The following is a 26,068-nucleotide window of genomic DNA, read 5'->3' as shown; positions in this document are numbered from 1 at the left end:
TGACAGCTTCCTGTTGCAGTGTGGAGACTAACGACTCCATCATGCCCAATTATACCCCTTTTAGCCTAATTTTAGTGGACCAGTCAGTACCATTGTAAATGTCATTGGTCACCATATATAGACATCATTAAATGTGGCTTTATTCTGTGTTATTTTATTAATGGAAATCATTGCAGTGGTGTGATTACATCAGTATTGTCTCGGCATGCAGTTCCCCCATTGAAAGCTGTCCTGTACCATTCTTCCTCTAGGTTGGACTACTGTGGAATTACAATGCAGATCATAGGAAGCTTTGTCCCCTGGATCTACTATTGGTTTTACTGCTCCCCAACAGCCCAGTTCACGCACCTGACAACCATTGCCTTGCTGGGCGCCACCTCTATTGTTGTGTCCCAGTGGGAATGCTTCTCCAGCACGCCATACAGAGCTGTACGCGCAGGTGAGAGGACAAACCGGGAGAACGGTGGGAGTGAAGAGGGGACCGGGAAGCTAGGGTGGGAAGGCATACAAGAAGGCAAAGCAGAATAGCTAGGGACATGTAGGAGGGCAGAAAGAAGACATGGGTGAGGACAGAGACGCACAGGGGAGCTAGATATGTGCCATGGAGAGACTCTGTATACTGCTGTTCTGTTAGGAGAGCTGGTGGTTTCTGAAACTCACCCGCTACTCTGTACCGTGTGATCAGCTTGCCGTTAGGACATAATTTTGTGGCCTTGTATGCTTTTTCTCAGCAGTTGTATGAAAGAGAGGAGGAAAGAAAGGCAGGAAGGAAAGAAGGAAGAAAGGAAAATAAAAACTATGAGGAAAGGCAGTGCAGGGAGTCCACTCCATGCACTGTGTTGCAGTGATGTTATCAATGATGTCATAGAAAATTATTATGCATTTTATTATTATGCATATTTCATAGAGCACATGGCTACCTAAAAAAGATTTCCCAGCGCCAGCTCAATTGTGGAATGGGTCACTCCAGAGTACCCGCTAGTAGGGGATCCTATTTAAAAAGAACCAGACAAGTGAAACAATCAAGTTTTTAAGTTTCCAAAATGCAAGGAGTGAATCACATTTTCTCAGTGTTGCAAGCAGGTCATTCCAGAGTCTTGGTCCCAGATAGGAGAATGCACGGTCTGCTTGGGTGGGTTTCATAATTCTAGGAATTATGGCCAGCTTCAAATGGCTAGACTGCAGATGGCATTTGGGGGAATATCACAGATATATGGGTCTGGTGTTTGATAGGCATTTATGCATATAGTACAACGCCTTAAATTGCACACGTTGCTCAATGGTTAGCCATTGGAGGGTCCTTAACAGACTGGCTGTAGAGGAAAACTTAGGGGGTTAAACAAAAGACATGCAGATGCATTTTGCACGATCTGGAGTTGTTTGAGCAATAATTTTGCCGCCCTCAGATATAGGATGTTCCCATATTCCAGCCTAGAGATAACTCAGGCCTGGACTACAGTTCTCTGAGCCAAGGTGGGAAGACAGTAAAGAATCTTCTTGAGACATTTTAGTATCCCAAAACAAGTGGCTACTACTTTGTTAATCTGCTGACTCATAGTGAGTTTATGGTCCAACCAAACTCCCAAGTTCTTTAAGGATGACACTGGGTTAGGGGTTTACATTTAGTCACAGGCCACAAGTGTGAGCCCCAGGGGGTGGGAAGGTTACCCACCTACAACTCCTCCATCTTTTCTTCGTTTAACGTTAGAGAGTTCATGCCCATCCATGCTGAAACCTGGGTGAGATAGGAAAGCGAGGCCTATGTATTCTGGTTGTCCTTAGATGACAGAGATACCCCAATTTGTGTCATCTGCATATGAAAAGAGTGTGAGGCCACAATTTTCAACTATATCTGCCAATGGTCCGACATATAGGTTAAAAAGCAGAGTACTCAAAGTGGACCCCTGAGGCACACCAGTAGCTAACTGATGAGAATTTGACCTATATTGGTTAGTATGTACCTGAAAGGTACAATCATCCAGGAAAGATTTAAGCCAATTTAAAGCAGTATCCTGCATTCCCATTCCCTCTAATCTTTGTATGAGCCTATTATGGTTACCAGTATCAAATGCTGCACTGAGATCTAACAAAAGCAGTGCAGCAGCTCCACGCTTGTTCATTTGATGCCTCAAAAACTCAATGACCGCATAGAGCACCGTTTTGGTGTTGTGACCTATTCGAAATCCGGAATGTGAAGGGAGGAGTAAGTCATTAAGTTCTATGTGTCTTGTAAGTTTAAAATGTACATGTTTCTTCAACACTTTGGCAAAAGAGGGCAACAAAGCGATAGACCTATAGATAGACCATGTCAGGGGGATCCACATTAGGTTTTTTAATAGTTGGGAGACCAACGCAGTTTTCCAGATTTTTGGAACCACACCCTTCACTAGTGACTGATTTAATAGTTGGGTAATCTGCTGCATAACCGAATGGGAAAGCTTACCAAGTATATCTGGGGGGCAAGGATCCAATGGGGAACATGATGTAATAGATGGAAGGATGGCACATCCAAATGCTGGAACCCCTGCAGCACAATGTCTACCTTAGGGATACCTGTTTGAATGTTAGCCTTAGCCTTGTTGGGGAAGGCGGCCTTAATACCAGCCACTTTTTTGATGAAGAATTCAGCAATTTCATCACACTGTATTTGGGAAAGAAGGGTAACTGGTGCAATGTTTGTCGGGTCTGACAGAGCTCTCACTACCCGAAAAAGAGTCTTGGGGAAGTTTTGGGTTGCAGTGATTTTGTTCGTGAAGTACGCAGCTTTGACCTCATGACAGATTTTACAGTAAAATTTTAAGAGGTTTTTATAGTTTACCTTATCTTCAGTGTTATAAGTTTACCCCATACCCTCTTTAGCTGTTTACATAGCTTTTTCTCTTATATCGAGATTTGTTATACCATGGAACCTGGGGAAGGGTTCTGTGGTGCTTTTTAGTGGTAATGGGTACTAAGGTGTCCAAAGAGGATCTAAGCCAATTGTCAATCACAAGTGTGTCTAGTACAACTGAGTCACAAAGCAGAGGGGGATTAGCCTCTAAAGTAGCATTCCACAGAGGGACATTCAATTTTGCCCAACTCCTACTGGAGGAGACAGAATAAGGTTCTTGACTTTGTAACTTTGAGTCTATTAAAAATGAGCAGGGAACTGCGAAACGGTCAGACCATATCAGCGGTAGAGGCAAGTCTGTGTATTTCTCAGATTTGTGAATACTGTATCCAGCAGGTGTCCAGCTTTGTGAGTGGGGGAAATATTAATCAGCTTGATATCTAAGGCCAAAAAGTCCTCACTTAAGGACCTCGCAATACTATAAGTTTTGTCCTCCAGATGTATATTAAAATAGCTACTAATGGTAATGTTGGCACATTTAAGAAGAGCTGCGGTCAGCCACTCAACAATATCAGTACACCAATTGCCCACCGTGCTAGGAGAATGGTGGATTAGAGCTCCTGATATGGTAAACTTCTTAGATAGAGCAATGGAGAAAAACAGTGCCTCGCAATCTGGGATATTAAGCTTCTCAGTCTTACAATCAAACATCTTTAAAAATTATTGCAATTCCACCTCCCTTTCTATTGTAGCGATCAACATGAGAGATTTGATAGCCAGTCGGGAGAGCAGCTAAAATACCCGGACCTGAGGAGTTACTTAGCAATGTTTCTGTTAGAAATATAGCACCTGGGATCTAATTGATTTAAATAAATGTACATGTCCTGTTGGTGTTTAACCAACGAGCAGCAGTTTAAGCAAAAAAATCTACAACAAGCAAAATTTGGTTCTTCATCCAAGCTCCTATGGTTATGTAAAATACTTGTGTTATCTTTACTATATCCTAAAGGTGTTTAGAGGAGGCCAAGAGCTTGATGTGAGAGGCAGTTAACTGGAAGTGCCAGTTTGAACAATTTCTTTTTACTGCAGGGACATTAAGTGAATGGCTACAAACCTCAAGTATAAGGGGACAAAGGGCACACAGTGTGGAACTGAATCGACAAGCCTGCCCCCTGGTTGGGAAGCAGCATCCCTGGCAACTGTGCCCATTCAGACGTGGAGGGGCACAGATGGGCTTGCCTTAGGCGCACTTGTGGCTGTGCCCATTCAGATGTGGAGGGGCACAGATGGGCTTGCCTTAGGCACACTTGTGGCACGCCAGTGGCGCGGCCACGTCACGGCTGCACTTAAGTAGGCAGGTCAGAAGCTGATGGCCTGTGTGGAAAGTTGTTAGAGCGCTAACTGCTCGTGACCAGTGGCAACAAAAGATGGCAGCTAAATAACTACCTTTCTCCTTGAATTCACTTTAATCCACAGAATTCCCCCAAACTGATATATTTCTTTTAAAAAACGCTGCAGTGCTTTATATTTTAAAAACAAGCAATGGGGAACCCTGGATACCGTCAAGACAGCTGGTCCTACCTCGCCCCAACCGCACTTAAGTAGGCAGGCCGAGAGCTGATGGCCTGTGAGAAAAGTTGTTAGAGCTCTAACTTCTCGTGGCCAGTGGCACCCAAAGATGGCCTCTTAATAACTACGTTCCCCCTTGCATTCCCTTCAATCCACACAGTTTCCCCCCAAACAGATAACTTTCATTTAAAAAACGCCGCAGTGCTTTGCATTTCAAAAACAAGGTTTGAGGAGGCTCGGTTACCATCAAGACGGTCATGAGTTATGTTGTGAATGATCTAATATGGGAGGTAATTAGCACTGCATGGCTAGGGCATAAGTTATAGCTTCTTTAGGGCACAAGATCTAGTTACTTGAGATAACTTTAACTGGTGAATTTCAGTGATTTTGTTTGCTTAAAACTGTACTTTTTAAGTGACATTTTCACCTAACAATATCGTCCCTTTATCCTTAGTTTTTTCTGTTTATTTCTAGTTTTTTTTAATGTAAAGCAAAATAATATTACAATTCCTAACTATAACATCACTTTAACCTTCTGTGGATATATAGAATATATATATATCTTAATGCTATGCACATGTGGAGTTAAGAGTTGTAAATCTATCTTTCCCTATATGTACTGTGGTGATGATGTAGTGGCAACTGATTTTCTGCAAGTTTTTTGTAGGTGGATATTTTTGAACTCAATATTCTAACATGCAGTTGCGGCCAGAGAAGAGGTTTCTCCCTGATGTCCATCGCTAAGGCTCAGAGGACTCCCAGAAAGGTAGATCTAGGGAGCAGAAGAAAGTAAAGAAACACCTCCAGTCATAACTGTCATCGCATTTCCGTTGGACCTCGAGGCATTCATCATCAATGCAAGTAAGACAGAGAACTGCTTACCTTGAAATACAGATATAATGTTGAGGATGGATGCAACGTCCAGGAAGATACGCTTCTCGCGTGATCCCCTTCGACATCGGAGCACACTTCAATATCAAGATGCTTCTCATCAAAACATTCCACTTCAAGAAATTCAATGTTGAAGCATTCACATTTTAAAAAAACACTTGATTTTTTGACAAACTCTTGCATTTCTCCTATTTTCTTGAAGTATCCTCTAACAAAGTCAACATTAATGACAGTTATTCCACCCTGAGTGATTTTAAGGGTTGCAAACTACCCAAGGACTACCCTCTGTTTCAACGATGATGACTGTCAACGTAGCTGTCACTTCTTCGAAGAAGCTCTTTCCCAGCTATATCAACCTGATGGTGCTGCCTTTTAAAAAAATAAAAAGGCACAAGATAGAGAAGCATCTCTTTGGAAGAGCAAATAATATCTAAGGGACTTGTGGCAAGGAACTAGTAAAGAAAGAGCTCATATTGTAGACAGCAGAAAGGAAAAATTAGATGCTATGAGTAAGTTTATTAAAAAGAACCACAAATGGATCATAAGTGACAACCTTATTCATGATGTCATCCTAGATTAGGATTTGTCTAAAGTAGCTTCCTTTGCTACAGTAGAAAGCAGAAACTGCCCACTCTTCAGATACCAGGGACTACTGATCAATTGGTCAGGACAATTTCTTTATGTTTTTCAGCCAGTTCTCATGATTTTGTTGACCTTGATTAAACCAAGACACTCAAAGCTACATTGATTCTAATTGAGACACTGGTGGTACAGAGACCTTCAGCACGTGTCAAGAAATGTTCAGAAGAGACTAAGGTGCATAAAGAACCTAGCAGCATGGTTTAGGAATACAACACAATAAGGCTATTTCAATCTCCCTTAAGAACATTTTTGTTAAAGTGACAGGACCTTTCAACAGTTCAGCCTATGCTCACAAGCGGAAGAGAGCCTGCTTTTTTGTCATCAGAGGGATGTCAAACTGATCATTTACCACAGATAGGCAATGCAACCTTTCTTTCTACATTTGCCAATGTAAGGCCTGCTGATCTTTTCTATTAAGGTACACTGATGGCCATCATAAATGTCCTTTATTTTAAAACGAGTGAGATGGAGGACGTCTCAGGGGAAATTAAAGAAACACCTTTTTGCATTAATTAAGAGACCCTTTATTGGGAACTTTGTATTGTTACTGGCTCATCCGTTTGAGCCTGTTCACAAGGCATCCCGACAGCTTATATCATGAAAGGCAGCATTTGTGTTTGCTATAACATCATCTAGCACATTTAGCAAATCCAAGGTTTTGTTTCCAGGTACCTTTGACAACGTTCTTTTCTATTAATCAGGAAAACTTATTTGTCTTTTCTACCCTCCCAAGGTAGTGTTTGAGTTTTATGTAAACTAGCCAGCTTCATTACTGGTGTCTTTAAGAAACATACATCTCCACAAGAGTGATCTTAGAATACACTAGAGATCAGGACTGTCCTTAGGTTCTAACTTGACAAAACAAAAGACATAAAATATAACAACTCTGTTAATTATAGTCCAGTTACAACTGCTTAAGTAGTTTGAAACAGTCCATTTAAAATGGGATTGTCTTGTGCACAAATATATGTTATCAGTTAGCAAACATATAATTGTCATGTAAACCCAAGGCACATTGCATGAGCGGTAAAGAAGCCACTGCTGCTGTGTTAAGAAATGTCAAAATTGCTGCTGACATTAATCAAGTAACTGCTCGGAGGTCCATGCATCTGTTCACGAGGCAGAATATATATCACTTGTATGGGTGCTTTTGTTGCACAGAGTGCCGTGGTGTAAAACCCATATTTCACAGAGATCTGTTAACAAGGGGAATGTTTCAGGGGTTTCTATGGAATAGGGCTGTCCTCATCATAATGGCAGTCCCAAACTACTCATTGTAACTTTACCTTTGTCCATTGTTTAATCGGTGTTATTTATTATGAACTGTACACATAACCTAAACATTCTGTTCTCTTCAGTGCTGTTGTTAGCTGCACTTTCCGTACAAGAGCTTTAACAATCTCACTTGTACTGACATGATGTGTGTTGTAACAAAACAAATCGTGTTTTTTTTCTAAAATGTAACTTTTTATAGTATTGAATCCTTCATAAATTCACTTGCTTTAATTAGTCCTTCACATCAGGCTTGGAATCCTTGGTTGCCAATGTTAACATTGTGGTGTTTTTGCATTATATGACCTTCATTGATAGTTATACACTTTTAAATAATTACCCGCTGTGCTTGTGGCCCCCTGAACCCTTCATATTAGCATGTTTGTTTATAAATTCACAGATAGGGTGGAACTGTCAGTATGTCTGATAATGAGTTCAAGCTCCATTGCGATCTCTTAACCTGCCTTCACAACCAAGAATGATCTCATACTCAACATTCATGTCACCTATCAGGAAGATGACAACACTACCTTACTCCAGTATTGGAACTTTCATAGATTCACATGCTTGAATCCTTCCCCGTCGTCGAGATGGGAGCCCCCGGTACATTAAAACAGCAATATAGAAGCTACTGCAATGAAAAAAGGCCCAAAGGTTTTCACTTTAGTAGCCTATCTTTGTCTCAATGAGTGAAAAGGACCAAAGCAAGTCCCAGCCAATAAGGCTTCCTCTCCCTCTAGAACCCTCCTGAGAGAAGCTCCATTCCCTCAGATTTTCTACCGCACGTCGTGCTAGGGAGTCTCCATTGAGCTCTGCTCAGTCAAATCTCCAGAGAAGTCTATCTCTACTGTTTTTTCTTCAAAGAAAGTGGATTTCTTCAGCAAGTAAGGTGTCATCTTCTTACTTTGCCTAAAGGAATTGTATTTTGTCAAAATTCGACATGTCAGATAAGGAAAAGAAAAATCTTTTTAGAGCTTGCAAAACCTGTGGGAAGAAAATACTTCACTTTGAAGACCCAAACAAAGAATGTATTTACTGCCTCTATCTTGACCATGTAGCCAAAGACTGCAAGGTATGCAGAACCTTTTCTAACAAAACCCTCAAGGACAGAGAGGGTAGGCTACCGACTTGGCTCCAGAAGTTGAAATCCAGATCAAACCCAGTGTCTGGTTCTGACAGTGAGGAGTCCTCCTCCTCATCAAGAAAGTTACAAAAAAGAGGCAGATCTCCTCAAGCTCACCATTCTGAGGATCCACCTAGAAAAGCTCATAAAAAGACCAAACAGGTGTCTTCTAAAGCTGGCAGTCCTTCCAGTTCTCCACACAGGAGTTCTGTTTCATCTAAAAGACACTCTAAGGAAGGTTCTGTCTCATCAGAACGTAGCAAAAGAGCCTTTTCCGAGCCTCCAAAGCCACCTCCTGTGGTAAAACATGTCTTTAAGAAGTCATCTGAAAAATCTGCGACGACGACAGCATCGTCGATGGCAGCGTCGAAAGGTGTATTTACAGCCTCATCGTTGATTACGACAACGTCTACTGTCTCTACGGCTGCTTCCTCTTCAGTGATGCTCATATCGACGACGTCCTCGTCGACGGTGTTTGCAGTCACTTTGTCGACGATCAGTTTACCCATCGCCCTTCCTCCGTCGACGATGCTGCCGGTGAGACCGTCAACGATGGTGCTACCATCGGTGGCTTCCTCGTCGACGAGACTTTCTCCGTCGTCAGTGCTGTCTCCGTCGGCGCTGCCGATGCCGTTGATGAGAGTTAAAAGACATAGGAAGTCTGATTTGCTTTCGCCACTGGTTACATCTCCAAGTAGGGTATCAGCGTTGGTACCTACACATCTCTTGGAACAGGAAGATTCGGAAGACGAGGGCCCTTTTGGGATTGTTCATAGCCCATCAGAATTACATGTGAAGTGCCAGGATCTAGAGGAGGACATACAGCATGATCCGCACTCATTTTATTCCCAACCACAGCAGTATCCCTATCAGGAACAGATGGTTTCTTTGCCGGGATCGCTGATAGCTGATTAACAACTGATGTTGGGTGACTATAGAAGGCGGTTTCCGCCAGCCGGCTCGTAAGTACAGCAACCTTCTATGATACCCTCTGTGCCTCTTCCTTCTACTCCGGTTTATCCGTGGGTCCAGCCATTGCATATACCACCAACGACGCCAGTTTCAATCCCAACACAAGATCTGTGTTCATCTGATGATGACAGAGAGGAGGGAGAGTTGCCGGATGCCATAACTGAGTGGGATGATTATCAGATTCCTACCCCGTCCTCACCCTCCCCGGTTCCAGTGGATTCCCCTCCTGGTGACATCGGGGGTTTTCACAACTTATTGGAAAGAGCTGCAAAGAGATTTGAGCTGCCCATGCCCACGAAGCAGGTGGACTGTTTCTTGTATGATTTCAAAGAGCCATTTAAAAAAAGTGTGAAGTCTATGCCAATTGTGGACTATATTTGAGATGAGGGCATCAAGGTAATGAAGAACCGGGCGACCGTCACCCCGGTTCTGCCTCGCCTTGACAAGAAATATAAGGTCCCGGAAGACTCTCTGGCCTGCGTCATTGGCCATCCCAAACCGGACTCAGTCATTGCCCAAGCGCCACAACGTAGATCCAGAAACCCTTCAGCACCAATCTCTACTCCACCAGACAAGGAGGGTAGAAGGCTCGATAATATTGGGAAGCGTTTTTCTTTGATGGCTTCGCTTATGATAAGAGCTTTTAATTCTTTGGCTATCATAGGCAGATATGATAGACAGCTATGGGCGGACATTGCTCCCTATCTGGATCAGCTGCCAGAGGACTCTAAATTGGAAGCCAAGAAAGTCTTGCAAGAGGGTACGAGGTCTTCTGCTGAAGTTATAGACTCTGTCCCTGTGCAACTAATTCACCATCTGGGGGCCTCCATCGACACCCTCCAAACAATCGTTTGTCCTTCGGAGAAGAGACGCTTATCAATCCTTCAGAAATCTCAAGCTCTCATGAAAACCTCCAATCCAACAGTCAGAACAGTGAAGCTGTCCTTGAAATGGTGGTGCTCTCCAACCAATCTCCTGCGAGGTACACCATTCCATCAGGAGATTCCTCCTCAGACCATAGTCATGGATGCCTCCTTACTAGCATGGGGAGCCCACATGGACTGCCTGCAAATTCTGGGCAAGTGGTTGCAGAGAGGATCAACATATCACTTCAACCTCCTAGAGCTGCGCGCAGTCCATCTGTCGCTGAAGGCGTTTCATCCATCATTCAGCTCCAGCTCCCTACTTGTTCATGCAGACAATACAACAACCATGTACTACCTCAACAAACAGGGAGGGACGAGGTCCAGGCCCTTGTCTCACAAAGCCCAAACAATCTGGAAATGGCTTCTGGCCAGAAGCCTCTCGATCACTGCAACTCACGTTTCAGGTGTCCAAAACGCTCATGTCTATTCTCTCAGCAGACTCCTCTAAAAAACCCTGAGTGGGTCTCAAACAACAGCATCGTCTAAAACATCTTTCAATGGTGGGGTACTCAGGCCATCAACTTGTTTTCTTCTGCAGAAAACAGCAAATGCCAAAGCTTTGTACTGAGATACTTCCACCAGGGACACTGGGGAATGCCCTATGGATCAACTTGTCCAGCAGATTTCTCTACGCTTTTCCGCCGATTCTCCTAATCCCGGCAGTCCTCATCAAGCTGTCCCACTCGAGAGCCAAGATGATACTCATAGCTCTGGAGTGGCCTCGTCAATGATGGATCATAGACCTCCTTCACTGGTTTGTCTATCCACATCTCAAGCTGCCATGCAGATCAGATCTACTGATGAAATTCGGATCCCAGATTGTGCACTCCAATCTCTCCTCTTTGAGTTTGGCAGCATGGCTCCTAAGCTAGTGCAGTATGGACATTTGAATCTTCTGCAAGACTGCATGGAGATCCTCAAAGAGGCACAGTGGCCTTCCACACACTCCGCATTTGCCTTCAAATGGAAGAGAATTTGCATATGGTGTTTATCTAAGAACGAGGACCCTACCACTTGCCAGGAAGATGTCATTCTTCCATACCTACTCCATTTGGCACAGTCTGGCTTACCAATTCTCTTCTATAAATGTTCACTTGGCAGCTCTTACTGCCTACAGAAAATGTCCTTCACAAACCTCTTCTTTAAGAATTCCTGTCATCAAGGATTTCCTAGACGGTTTGAAAAAGGTTTTTCCTCCCATTAGGCGCCCTTCCCCTCCATGGGAGCTCAATATAGTCCTTTCACGCCTAATGCAGGAACCCTTCGAACCCTTACACAAGGCCTCTCTCCAACACCTGTCTTGGAAAACCACTTTCCTTGTGGCAATCACATCTTCCCGCAGGGTTAGAAAGATCCAGGCACGCTGTTCGCATGAACCATACACTGTATTTCATTCTAGCAAAGTGGCCATGAGGACTCATCCAAAATTCCTTCCTAACGTGGTTTTTGGACTTTCATGTTGACCAGGCAGTATCTTTGCCAACATTTGTTTCGGAATCCCTCTACCCCAGTAGAACGACCCTTCCATTTCCTGGATGTGAGATGAGTTCTGAAATGCTATCTTGACAAGGCACGGGACATCCACAGATCTTACCAATTGTTTATCAACTATGGTCCCCTCCATACAGATTTAGCCACCTCTAAGCAATTGAGGCTGTACCTTTAAGAACCCGGAGACCACCAACATCCCATCATGCTGAGCAGGTTGCAGTTGCTTCAGTTCTTTTTGAGGCGACTTATGTTATTAGTCTACTGTTGGACCTGTGTCTCTTCCTCCCGGGAGGAGAGAGAGTTGCTTATAACTTCTCATGGAAATTCCTCTACGAGAGAACTGGAGTTACAGGTAATACAATGTTCCTTCTCTTGTAGGGGATTTTCATAAATAGTCATAAGCACTGAATAGAATAGCAAGCCCTGCCCATAGCGTGGAGGAGGAGACAGAGGATGAACTGGACAATCTAAGCGAATTGTTTTCTGAAGGAAGCCTGCCCTAGTTGAGCATCTGCTCCAGCGTCGGAATCTAGGCAGTAGTACTCAGTGAATGTATGAACTGATTTCCAGGTTGCAGCTTTGCAAATCTCTGGAATAGGAATATTGCACAGCAAAGCGGTAGTAGACGCTTTTCCTCTAGTAGAGTGTGCTTTTGGACTAGTAGAGTGTTTTGTTAGCCTTTTGATAGCACAGTAAAATACACAAGACTATCCATCGCAAAATGAATTTTAACTCATATAATGGCAGCCTATTGGGGCTACACTGCCCCACTTCATCTATCTACTCTACCAAAAAAAAGTGTTTGTAAAAGATATTTATGCTGTTTTTACAAAAACAACATGAAATTATATACCTATAAAATCTCCTGGCCGCTTTTATAAGTACAAGATGAGTATTTGGGCCAATGTAGCCTGTTCCTATAGGCTACATAATATGTTTATCTCTTAAGTGACTCTGTAGGCCTTCCCGAAGAAAGGCGAACATCTGCACTTCAGAAGATATATTGTGAAAAAGTGCTCTGGGGGTCCCCGCACGTGGGCGGGACTTTTCAGCGTTTGACTTATCATGGAAATTCCGCTACGAGAAAACTGGAGTTTCAGGTAAGAAACTGTTGCTTCCTAATTGACTCTGGATGCCACTTTAAAAATATCAATAAAAGTAATATCACCCGTACTATCAGGGTGGGTTTAGGACACATTCATCAACCAATGCACTCTCTTATTTGGAGAGAAATGCCGCTGAAGGCAATATGCCTCCACTCTATGCCAGTTTTATTGTCTATTGTTCCGCTTTTGATGAAGTAGATGGGAACATTCTCTGGGCCAAACTTGCTATGTGGGGCATTCCAAAGCAACTATTGGCAGCAATCGCAACTCTGTATATGGATACATGGTTGAGCATTAGGATCACACATAGCCATGCCACAGGAAAATATACACAAATATGGCGCTCAAGCAGGGTTGTGTCATCGGTCCAACTCTTTTCAACCTTTTTACAGCCGACCTGGGTGCTGCGCTGTTGCAGGGCTGAATATTTCCACCCAAATTGTTGCACTGCATACTTCCTATAATACAATAAGCCGATGATCTTGTATTGCTGGATCACACCCGAGTTGGCCTAACAAGAGCGCGGGGGTTACTCCATGCTTACAATATCAAGAACGCCTTACAGTTAAATGCTCAAAAATCAAAAGTCTTGATGTTCGGGTGAAGATCCAAAGAAAGACCGCTAGAGTGACAACTGGGCCCACTCAGGTTATGCACAACTAGTAAATACAACTACCTTGGGTCTGGCTGTTGGAATCAGGAAAGCCAATCAGGCAAGCCGAAGCACAAACCTGAAAGGCCGCAAAGACAGCCTATGCATTATGTAAGTTGCATCATAGCTTCCAGAGTCCCTCAGGGGAGGGTATTCTGAGAGTGATACATAAGGTCTTACCTACTATTACCTATGGCCACCTGGCATTTCCAGGCATGTTCATTGAGACTCTGGAACATTGCCACGTTTCGGCATATAGAAAGATCTTTGGCATCCCCAAAGGGACACAGCGCACCTTGATTCGCCTAGAATTTGGGCTGGACAACATGGACGTCTATTGTGAAAAAAGATATAATGAAGTATTACCATTAGTGGTCTAGGGCTGCTCTGGACTCATTTAGAGCTGCACTTCGTATCATTTTGCAAGGAAAAATATCCATCTGGTCACAATATTTAGCCACGGCTGCAGCCACACTGAATGTGAGTCTAGAGGCTACAGAAAACACCCTGGTGACACCAGAAGCTCTAAAGAGGACGCTAAAAGCACAGGGCAAACGATTATCAAGAGAACAGGAGATCAGAAAAATCAAAGGCAGCCATGGATTAGAGCGCTTACTTCAACCGTATGAAGCCGACCACCTACAGCCATATTTTAAAGGTGGCCTGGGGAGACAAGCTTTTAGGAATATACTAATGACACGGCTATTAATCTTGCCCATAAACAAATATCGGGCACATGGGGAAAAACATCCCAAAGCAATCAAAATTTGCCGTCTAGGTGTCACCTCTCCAGAAACTGCTCTCCATGTGATATTTTGCTGTCCTGCATTGCTTGCTCAGAGTCAGATTTATCTCAGACCTGTTTTTTTTACTAAATGGAATAAGAACCTGCAATGAGGCCATGACATTTATTTACTCATCAGTGACTGCAAAAGGCCTTGCCTAGACTAGAAAATTCATGTCATGGCTGGACAGAGTCTGTATGATGCCACAGAGCCAGATGAAAATCATTGAAGGGTGGTATGCTTTTGCATGTATGTCAGTTTTAATGCCTTACTGCCTTTCTGCCTTTCTGACCTGATGTACAACAAGGCATATAGTTGAGAGGGCTTATACCGGCAGGATATTGCTTTCAGTATTGCCATGTATGTCAGTTTTTAACACCTTACTTATTGCCTTTTGACCTCAGGTACTATTAGGCATATAGTTAGGGGGGGCTTATGGCAGCAGGATATTGCAGTATTGCGTCCTGCGCTTGCATGATTTTATATATTATTGTTACACTCTGCACAGTAGGATATTGTTTAGTCATCATGACCTCTTTGACACCCGCTTCTTAATTTACTTGACGACCTTCTTATCACGTCCCTGCTCTTAATTAAAGTCTCTAGGTTTTAATTGCCGGTCTTGTAATTGCTGAGGTTGCAACCTATTTTAACCTAGGGTCCCTCTTGTATTTTAAATTGCACTTTTCATGCACGGCCCCGCCAACAGGATTGTTAACACTTGCTTCTTAACTTACCTGGACTATATTTCTATATAATGTTTTCTGTTACGGCTTCAATCACCTTCATGTATTTTGTGCTCTTCTTTTCTGTCTATTGAGCTAACTTATAGGTTGATGTTATTGCCTTTATTCTGCATATTCTGATTTTTTGTATGGTGTTACTTTTTTACTTGTATAGATTTTGAGCTTTTGTAATGCTTTTAAATAAGTACACAATAAAATATTTATTCATTCAATTTAGAAGTATTTAATAGACATTAATAGTCTGCTTCTGTCATCTGCAGTTCATATTCATGTTAAGAACTTGTGTGCAAAATTATTCATGTATATGTTGTGTAACAAAACCTTGATATGAGAGCACTTCTTGATCCATCACAGGGTCAAACCTCCAAGTTTAAAAGCAACAATTTCCCAAGTCTTTAGTGACGCTCAAACTTAAACATTCAAATAATTTGAAGCTGGTTTTCTCAACTCATCTTACTTTTCAGAATAATTCTCTGCATTCCCAAATGTCCTCTGAGAAACTGTCAAGGAAGCAACTGTTCTTTGTGAAAGGAGAGCCTGAATCCAAAGCAAGGTCATTGCTGCAGAAACATGGTTAGCACTACTGCACAGCAAGGATGCTGTGAAAAATGAAATCAGTTATACCCAATAACTCAAGATGGTCGCTGCCATGTCCAGACAACTGGAGAATTCAGCAACTTCAGGTAAATTCGGTTTGTCATTGGGGGAGCATCGTGTAGGATGAAGCACAATCCAGACAGCATCAATGTTCCGTGAAAAATACCAGCCTTTTCTTCCCTGAAATGGTCTTGACACGTGGATTTGGAGACGTATGCCCTTGCCAAGCAATGACTGATAAGGCATACCTTATGACATGCTTCCTGATATGCCCTTCCCAGAAACTCAAATGGCAGAAAGTTACAGTGAGATCGGTCAAAAAATCTCTGCATGCTTTTCCGACTAATCCACTAGTGCCCAGAGTATTATGCAACATCAAGAGAGAATGTTGCAGATTGATTTTAGTGGCTCCAGCATGGCTGAGGCAACATCATTTTACAGATTCATAGAACACGTCAGCACAAACACCAGGGCTTAATTTGAGCTGGTGGTTTTTGGTGAGGGGCACCAACACTTATTTTTGAGTGCCGGCACTTATTTTTCTCTTTCAAGCATTTACTGCGAGCAAAAGACACATATGGGAAAGACGGAGGAAGAGAAAAACGAAAACGCGTCACAAAGGGAGAAATCAGAAAGCTGCAAAAGTGAGCTGAAGGGGCAGGGAGTGTCTGTAAATGGATTAAATAGGCCTGAGATGGCTTCAGGATTATGCCATCTCAGTATTTCGAACTCTTTAACTGCAGCAGCCACGTGTTTCAGAGAAGAGCTTTGGACACCGACACGTTTTTATTTACAAATTGAGCACTGACAAACACTGAACAATCAGTTCAAGACAGGGCCACATTTAATTTACTGTCCAGGAACAATGAACTCATACTACATCACAACCCTTAATCCCTACTATTAATGTCTTGGTTCCTCATGACTAAAGTTATGTCATCTTAATATTTCGGAGGACCATACAAAAGTACTTTGGCCACTAGAACCCTAGCTACCATGAAGACGTTGACTTTGAAGTAGTAGTGATTTATAATATAGACACATGCATAAAATTAGGTCAATTTTTAATATTCCCCAAGTAGTCTTCATGTATACCTCATTAAGAGTACATCTAGCATCTATTTCTTTCTGTAAGGTTTATTATGAAATTCATGGAAGGCATTTTCTCTTTCTTTTCAACACAAGAGTGTAACCATTATGAGAGCTCAATATAAAGATAATCCCTTTTAAACCAATTCATAGAGTATCCATGCAGCATCTATTCTGTAAATATGTATTTCTGCTGGCCATAACATCAGCAAGAAGAGTGAGTACTTTCTTGTAAAGATCAATATTTCTGGCCTCTTAAAATAGTTACTCTAACCATGAATCAATCCTAGGTTCATTCCTAAAATTCCAGTGTCATATCATCAATGAGAAAGTATTTAATTGCTAGCTTTCTTGCTGCAACTTACCGCAACAATGAAAAGAGCTCTCTATTGTTTGAAAGTTAAGACATGTTTGAAGTTTTATTTAGAATAAACCAAATATTTAAGTCAATTGTATCAGCTATTTGAAGCTTATGTTCATTCAACCGAGGGGAAACCCTTAACTAAACAGGCTTTAGTCAAGTAGATCATCTTTTGTTTTCATATTTCTTTATTGGCATTTAATGTAGAGTCACAATACATTGTATAGGATACATTGATCAACAATCAATACGTCACCATTGGATCAGCTTATGTATGATCTTGGCACATACTAATATGGACAGACCTGTTTCAGGCACTACAGCCCACAGCTCAAGAAGTATGTCTCTTTGCAGGAATATCTCTGAGAGAAGTTTGTAAATGACAATATGAAGAACGTATTGCATTGATGTTCAAATCAGGAAGGAGTCAGTTGTGCGACAAGAAGTGCTCCATAACCTTCTCATATAATGTGAGCTTCATTCCCAACTAGCACTCTGAAATCGGTACTGCTTCGTTAATCTTAATTAAAGCATGTAAATTTATGAAAGTTCCAACGCTCGACAAAAGAAGTGTTACCTGTAATAGTAATTTTCAGGCATTTGTATCCTTCACAGATTCACATTAAGCCTACCCTCCTCACTCAAGTGTGAGGCCCCAGGATGTATACATGTTACATTGGTAGAAGCTCAAAAGTTTTGTAGTTGGAAGTCTCCTGAAGAGGTAGAGCTTAGGTTCTAATCACATCATTGGCCAGACTTCAGGTCACATAATGAGGTCGACTGGTTACACACAGTCTGTGGTTGTTTTCAGTGTTATGGAGTGTCTACATACACTACTGTGTTAATATTGATTACCCAGGATTCCCAGCCTACCTGCGGGGAACAATTCAAACATGTATATCTATGATAGATACCATTGCTGGATAATCATAGTTACAAGTAAGTAACCCTTTTCACTTAAATACATCATTAAGTATTTGTATTGTCTTTTTTTCTCAAAATAACAAAACATAATAGTCCAATATTTTGCTTAGTGGGTTCAATAAAGATGTACCTTTTTGATGGTAACGGCATCAGTATAAACATGTAAAATTAAATATAAACGTGAAAATCAGCTCATGGAACATACAACACTTAATTGACTCTGAACCCAAAAAGGCAGCCATCAACAAGCTAAATAAATGTGACAGTATCGCTCTGCAGAAAACTTGGGCTCTTCTCTCGTTTTCCTGTCCCGATTTGTAGTCTACGAAGCTCCAGCAAAAGCCTCACGGGCTGGGGGCACACCTCTGGAGGGGTGTCAATTTACATGAAAAATGATCTGGCGGCAACTGCCACAGTACTCTGTACAGGGAATGGTGACTACATCTTTCTTGAAGTTTTGCTGGTGAAGACCAGCAATGTAAGGGCTGGACACACCCTCAACCTAGGGTAAATTTATCACCATCCTGCAAAAACAAGAAGGAAGGCAACTATGGTCTCACTCTGAAAGACCTGTCAACTTTACACTCATATGATATGTGGGTAGTGATGGGAGACTGTAACACAAACCTTATGCCCACAGAGCGACCAGCCCATTTGTGACCCTTGCGGATCAAATATGGGCCATACCCTGATCAACAAGAATTCTAAAGAACTGATAAACAGGCATTGTCCTGGCTTCCTTCCTAAACCAGCTAGGCCTGCCCTCATTAAATAGGAGAGTCAGCACACATTTGTCTGTAGCCTACACATGTACCTTCTGAATCAGGATGGCTCCCCTCGCTTACATCTGGATGTCTCCTGCCCATTTCCAGTGCATAACCAAGTTTGATGTCTCCCCTTCCTTTGGCAGCGATCACGCAATCCTCATGCGAAGTCGGAGCTCCACCTACCCTAAACAAGACCCTTTGGCAACCAAGAAGATCTTGAGCCTATTAGGAAAATAAAGTGGTATGTGGCAAATCTCGATGGGCAAGGAGCAGTCGTGGACCATTTCCTGGATATGACCCGGTGAGCAAGCGGTGAAGCCACTACAGCAAACCTCTGGGAAATCCTTGCCGACCATCTAAGGAAACATCTAGGCAAATTGGAAAGGTTAGAAAATTGTAAAATTTTTGCGAACACCAGCTCTGCAGCTAATACAAATCATCAAATAGGGATTTTAAAACAAAGCTTAAATAAAGTCTTGAGGAAGCTCAATAGAGACAAAAGGGCAAATAAACAGCTGTGAACCCAGGTCACCACAATTCGCCTAGAACACAGGAAAGTTCTCTGCCCAAAGGAGAGAAGAGGAAGCTCAGAGATGGCTCGATTCGCATGAGGTAATAAAATCTAGGGATCAGAGGAAATTCTGGCTACAGATCATCAAAAGCTCCAACTCAAATCGCCAGGTGACCGTTACCAACATTGCCCCCTGGGAATGGGAATCCTATATAAAAGATGTTTATGTGGATCTCCCAGTGGATCTCAGCACGCTCAAGTCCCAGTGAAGGGCCCTGAATGGCTTATGGCATGGCATGGCCTGGCTTGGCCCTGACCCCTCGGATACGTGCTGCAGGATACAATTGGCCCCGTCCCAATGGGCCTCAGTAATGGCGCCTTTATTCCAGGAATGTCTACTGGGAGCTACCATTCCTCAAACATGGAGGGGTTCACATTTGGTTCCTGTCCACAAGAAAGGTTTGCGATTGTGCCCGGTGAACAGTGTGGACATTTCCACCTAAAGTGGCCAGTCTCAAAATTCAATCACTCCATCACCAAGATGACACAGTCCTTACTGACCAGACGTCGACTGGCCTCCAGAGGCTTTTTAATGCGCTCACTGCCTACTGCAAGGCCAATCATTTAAAAGTGAACATAATGAAAACAAAGGTAATGATAATCGCTCGCAAACTGGTAAAAGGGGGGACATGGTCCATTGAGGCGAAGGCCATTGAGGTGGTGGCTGCCTACGAATATCTGGGGGTTCGGCTGGACCACAGAGGCCGTTTGACAACACACATCAACACCCAACAGGGGGCAGCAAACTCCTTAATATGGGCTTTCCATAAAGTGCTGAAATCAATGAAGAATCCAGATCTATCCCCTCTTCTGGAGGTAATAGGATGCAAATTCCTCCCCACCATTGCTTACGGGGCATTGACATTCAGAGATCAAATGGCCAGTTGGTTGGACAGAGCACATCTTCTTGCTATCAAAGAGTATTTTGCTTCCAAACTGCACATCGCTTGCTCAAATCCTACAAGAGTTTGGGTTAGCCTTTCAGCACTGGATATTAAAAGCCAAGTTCCTAGCCTATAGCCTGAAACCTAAGCAGACGAAGGACTGCATGTTAAAAAACACTGTCTTGGAACTGATGAGTAACCTGGCAACAAATTGGCACAAGTACCTAAATCACGCCCTTGATGTCAGGTGCTAGCCGGCGCCTACAGGGCCGATCGGGAGATTGTAGTCATTAAGGACTACACTTCCCATGAAGCCCAGCGCGGTAGAGATCGCGTAAAAGTCGGCGCACCCTGGAAAGGGTGTGCGTTATTTGTGCTAATGAGGCAGGTCGGAGCCTCAACGAAGTAGGAGCGGACGGCGTTCCCCAGGGGGGAACTCATCGGCGGCCCGAAAAAGAGGAATGAGATTCAGCAAGGCCCCCTCCTGGAAACTGACCTTTTACTGGCAGAAGGAGTTCCGAGCTGCTCCTCCTTTCGAATTCCGAGTACTAAGAAGGTGGTAAGCGGCAAGCTTGCTACTTGCCGGAGGCTATCGCCTTTCTTTATTTCTGCATTCCTTACGGCCAGGTTGGGAGTGACTGTCATAAATTGGAGCACTTTACTTTTGAGGTACCATAATAAAGGAACGGCGATCTTATGAGACATAATCTTTTGGCTTTTTGTTGGCGGCGATTCAGAATGAGATTTACTGTTTGCAGGATTCCAAACAGCCGGGACAAATAATTCTTGTCAACATTCACTGAGATATGAACGAAGTACTTCTTCAAATATACGTGACATTAACGAAAGGCTTAGTGGGTTAACTGAATCATAGGAAGAAGTACAAAATAGATTTTCTTCACCTTATTCTTTCTCCTTATGTTCGTTTCGTTATACGTTCTGTAGTATTGTTTAGGAGGAAGGGCGGTGAGACCCTTAGGTGATTATTAGTGGCCGTAGGTGGCTTGGGGCATCCATTGGTGATGCTGATGGAACATAGTCAGGCTTTGGACTAGTTCTGCCCTTATGAGTTATGGGCAGTCCGGGTCGTTTTGGTTTTAGTGAGACCTTATGAGAATAGACAGACAATGTGATAATTAACACTGTGTATTTTTCTTTACAGTTATCCCGTCCCTGCTGATCCTTCCCCTTCCTTCCCTCGCTTGATTACTCCAATGCACTGTGGTTTTTTATCAGTGACTTGGTGGTGTCTGGAGGTGGACCTTGTTTGCATCACACCGAGTCTGAGGAGTACCTACACCGTGACAGAATAACGCACCCACGAATAATACTCCTCCTGCTCGGTGTAATGCAAAGATGGCATCTATGGATGATGTCTTACAGGCGTTAGTGTTAGTGCAGCAAGAGTTGGCAGATTCTAGGGTGGAGGCAGCGGCACTAAGGGACAAGGTAGAAAGGCTTACTAGGAATCCCTTCGATGCCTCAGCATCTACACCGCAGATAACCGTGAACGTCTCCCCTCCAATTCCTTTGGCCAGTCCGGAACGGTTTTCAGGGGACCCCAGGAAAGTTCAGGCTTTTTTAACGCAGTTGTCTCTCCAATTCTCATGTAGACCGGCGTCTTTTCCCTCTAACCTTTCCAGGGTAATGTTCGCTATTTCTTATCTCTCGGGAGATGCAGCCAACTGGGCAGTGCCGTTAGTTAGAAACGATGACCCATTATTATCGGATTGGAATGCCTTTCGGTCGGCCTTTGAGAAGGTGTTTGATCACAGAACAACCACCTTTAGTGCTGATAGAGAACTGTTGGAACTGAGACAGGGGAGGTCTGACCTGGTTACTTATCTTACCACCTTCAATAGACTGGTAGCGGAATCAGAGTGGCCAGAGGAGAAGAGAATGTCTCTCTATTATCAAGGATTAAGAGACGACATGAAGGATATCCTAGCCCAAATAGATCCACAGCCTTCCACGTGTACTGAACTTGTGAATCTTACCTTGAGATTGAATCATCGGCTAGCAGAGAGAAGGGGAGAGCGTAGAGCGGGTGATAGGCGGCCGGTCATTCCAGAAAGAGAGGGGCGACCAGTTCCTAATTCCCCTGATTTATGCGGGGAACCTATGGAAGTGGGAGCCGTTAGGGCACCTCTGTCAAAGGCCGAAAAAGAGAGTAGGAGGGTACAGGGGTTGTGCATGTATTGCGGCAGGAAGGGTCATTATGTGAGAGAATGTCCCCAAAAACCAAGAAAAAGGTTCTCCTACTCCCCCACTCAAAAGGCCGCGGTGACGTCAGGGAAGATATCAGAGAAAGAGGATTTGCCCTTTATAGAACCCCTATCGGGGTTCCGGTTGACTTCTTTAACCCTCTTGCCACCAGAAGAAAAGGCGTCACACCTGTTGTTATCCGTAGAGCTGGTGTCCCAAGATCGAAACCATCCTGTATGGGCAATGATAGACTCAGGAGCCACGGGAAATTTCATAGATGAAGGGGTGGTTAAGAGACTGGGACTTCTGAGAATTCCAAGAAAGAACCCCGAAATTGTGTTGGCAGTTGACGGTACACCACTGAAGTCTGGACCCCTTACTGAACAAACTGAGGATGTGGGGTTGGTTTTCAGTGGAGTATCTCCGGCACGCAGAGAAATAATCAGGCTAGATATAATAGAGGCTCCTCAGTATGAAATAATTTTGGGAATGCCCTGGCTAAGAAAGAGCAATCCTGTTATCGATTGGCAAGCCAAGACGGTTAGTTTTCAGTCCGTGAGGAGTGAGAAAGTCGGTTCCTTATATGATAACCCCCCCGCGTTAGCGTTGGCTCAAGGGTTACAGTTGGCCACAGTGGTGGAGAAAGCGGTGATATTGCCCTCTGTTTACGCCAAGTTCAAGGATTTGTTCGACGAAGGTCAGGCGGAGACATTGCCACCCCATCGTATATACGATTGCAAGATAGATTTGATTCCGGGAGCACTCCTTCCTTCTTGTAGGGTATATGCTCTATCAGACCCAGAAACCAAACATTTGCGAAGATATCTGGACCGTTTCCTGGAAATCGGGTTCATTAGACCATCTTGTTCTCCGGCAGCTTCTCCACTCTTTTTCATAGCTAAAGCGAATAAAGAGTTGAGAACCTGCATCGATTATAGAATGCTGAACAAAAACACGATAAGGAATAGATACCCTCTTCCCCTCATTCCTGTGTTATTGGAACAGGTGAAAGAGGCAACTATCTATACAAGGTTAGATCTGAAGGGGGCTTACCATCTGGTCAGAATCCGTGAAGGGGATGAATGGAAGACGGCGTTTAAGACCCGTTATGGCCTGTTTGAATACTTGGTAATGCCGTTCGGGTTGTGTAACGCCCCGGCGGCTTTCCAATACTTTCTGAACGATGTTCTCAAAGAATACGTAGACCACTTTGTGATCGTTTATATAGATGACATATTGGTGTATTCTACCTCCTTAGAGCGGCACATGGAACATGTTTCCCTAGTACTCCAAGCATTGCAACAGCACCATCTTTATTGCAAACTGAGCAAATGCGAGTTCCATGTACAGAAGGTTGAGTTCTTGGGGGTGGATTTAAGCCCGGAAGGGTTCTGCATGTCGACAAGAAAAATACAGGCGGTTCAAGAGTGGCCAGTGCCCACTAGTGTGAGAGACGTGCAATGCTTCCTGGGGTTTTCTAATTACTATAGAAGATTCATCTGTCATTTTTCCCACATTGTGTCACCTATAACAAGGTTGCTAAGAAAGGGAGTGTCTTTTGTTTGGTCAGAGGAGGCAGAGGAGGCCTTCTGCTTCTTAAAACAGGCCTTCTGCTCAGCGCCTATACTCCAGCATCCACAGCCAGAAGTACCTTTTATAGTCGAAGCAGATGCCTCGGATATAGCCATTGGGGCTGTGTTATCCCAAAGAAACAAGACCTCAGGACAGCTTCATCCGGTGGCGTTTTTATCTAAGAAGCTATCTGCTGCGGAACTCAATTATACGGTGGCAGAAAAAGAACTACTAGCCATCAAGAAGGCATTTCAGGAATGGAGACACTATCTCTGGGGGGCCCAACACCCGGTCACGGTATATACTGATCACCGAAACCTGCAGTATATGAAGGAGGCTAGACAGCTTACCCAGCGGCAAATGAGGTGGATTCTGTTCTTTTCAGAATATGAGTTTGTAGTAACCTTCCGTCCTGGGGTCGACAATCGCAAGGCAGATTCACTGTCTAGACAAAGGGACGCGAGGAACGTCACTTCAAGACCTGATGAAGCAATCATCCAACCGGAAAAAGTGCTTTGTGCCCTTCATATATCTCACTTCCTAGAAAAGGTCTCTAAGCATAAGTCTGCTGCTCAGTGGAAGGAGTGGGCCGAAGTAAGTCAGGACCGTACCCTTAAGCACGGAATACCGTTGCAAGGTAATCGTTTGTATTTACCAACACCTGAACTTCGAATGCAAGCCTTCAATTGGTGTCATGATGCGGTAACAGCTGGTCATCCGGGGTACACCAAAACTGCGCAAATAGTGCAACGACATTTCAGGTGGAAAGGTTGGGCTAAGGACGTTGCGACATGGGTAGCTCGGTGTGAGATATGTGCTCGATCCAAGGGAGAAAACGCGAAGAGCCAGGGCAAGCTGATGCCTTTGCCCACTCCGGAAAAACCATGGCAAACCATCAGCGTGGACTTTGTGGTAGGATTGCCAATGGATCAGGGGTACAATGCTATCATGGTGGTAATTGATAGTCTTACCAAGATGGGTCACTTTCTCCCTTGTAGAAACCTACCTACAGCAAGTCAGACCGCCCATCTAATTCTGTCTCAAGTGGTGCGGTTACATGGTTTACCTAGAACCATTATTTCAGACAGAGGCCCCCAGTTCGTTGCTAGGTTTTGGCGCATGTGGTGCAAGGTTCTGCGCATTGAATCCGCCCTATCCACCAGTTTTCACCCACAAACCGATGGCCAGACGGAGCGTCTCAACCAAACCCTGAAGAAATATCTGAGGTGCTATGCAAAAGACGCGCAGGAATCGTGGGTGTCATTGCTATGGCTGGCCGAACTATCGTACAACAATGCTTGGCATAGCTCGATAAGGGAGTCTCCTTTTCGTGCTAACACAGGGTTCCACGCGGAGATGTTGCCCATAATCATACCTCGGGATGTCACGGATCAACCTACTGTCCATGCTATGGTTAAGAACCTACAATCCATGCAAAAGAAAATACGATTTAATTTGGATAAAGCCAAGGAACAGTATAAGAAATGGGGTGATGTACATCGGCGTGAGGGGCCGGTGTACCAGCCAGGGGACCGAGTGTGGCTTTCCACCAAGTATATACGTTTTAAGATGCGTAGCATCTTTCATCCTCGTTACATTGGTCCTTATGAGGTGGTACGCAAGATAAACCCTGTGGCTTACCGTCTCAACTTACCTGCTTCCTTAAGAATCCATCCGGTGTTTCATTGCAGCCTTTTGAAGCCAGCTCTGTCCGCGACCCGGCGGGCGGTGCCTCCGGTGGTTAGAGACGGACAGCTGGAGTATGAGGTGCGCAAAGTGTTGGATTCCAAACTACGGGGGGGTAAGTTATGGTACTTGGTGTCGTGGAAAGGGTATGAGGCCGAGGAGGATTCATGGGAGCCGGAAGGCAATGTTCATGCCCCTAGGGCGGTGCAACGGTTTCATGCTTGTCATCCCACTAAACCTGGCCCTAGGAGGCGCTTTGGAGGTGGGCGTACTGTCAGGTGCTAGCCGGCGCCTACAGGGCCGATCGGGAGATTGTAGTCATTAAGGACTACACTTCCCATGAAGCCCAGCGCGGTAGAGATCGCGTAAAAGTCGGCGCACCCTGGAAAGGGTGTGCGTTATTTGTG

At 43.9% G+C, this 26,068-nt stretch overlaps 1 protein-coding gene across 1 annotated transcript in view; it reads left to right on the top strand.

Moving 5' to 3' along the window:
• Window positions 1-26,068, top strand: part of LOC138262299 (adiponectin receptor protein 1-like) — a 147,490-nt gene that overhangs the window by 68,475 nt on the left and 52,947 nt on the right. Inside the window, exon 5 of the mRNA XM_069212199.1 lies at window positions 252-439. Within this exon, the coding sequence (XP_069068300.1) occupies window positions 252-439 (188 nt within the window). The remainder of the gene's footprint in view (window positions 1-251; window positions 440-26,068) is intronic.

Source organism: Pleurodeles waltl, chromosome 10 (genome assembly GCF_031143425.1).
Source record: "Pleurodeles waltl isolate 20211129_DDA chromosome 10, aPleWal1.hap1.20221129, whole genome shotgun sequence".
Taxonomy (NCBI): Eukaryota; Metazoa; Chordata; class Amphibia; order Caudata; family Salamandridae; genus Pleurodeles; species Pleurodeles waltl.
The sequence above is the reverse complement of the archived record's forward strand: the minus strand, read 5'-3'. Positions and strand labels throughout refer to the sequence as shown.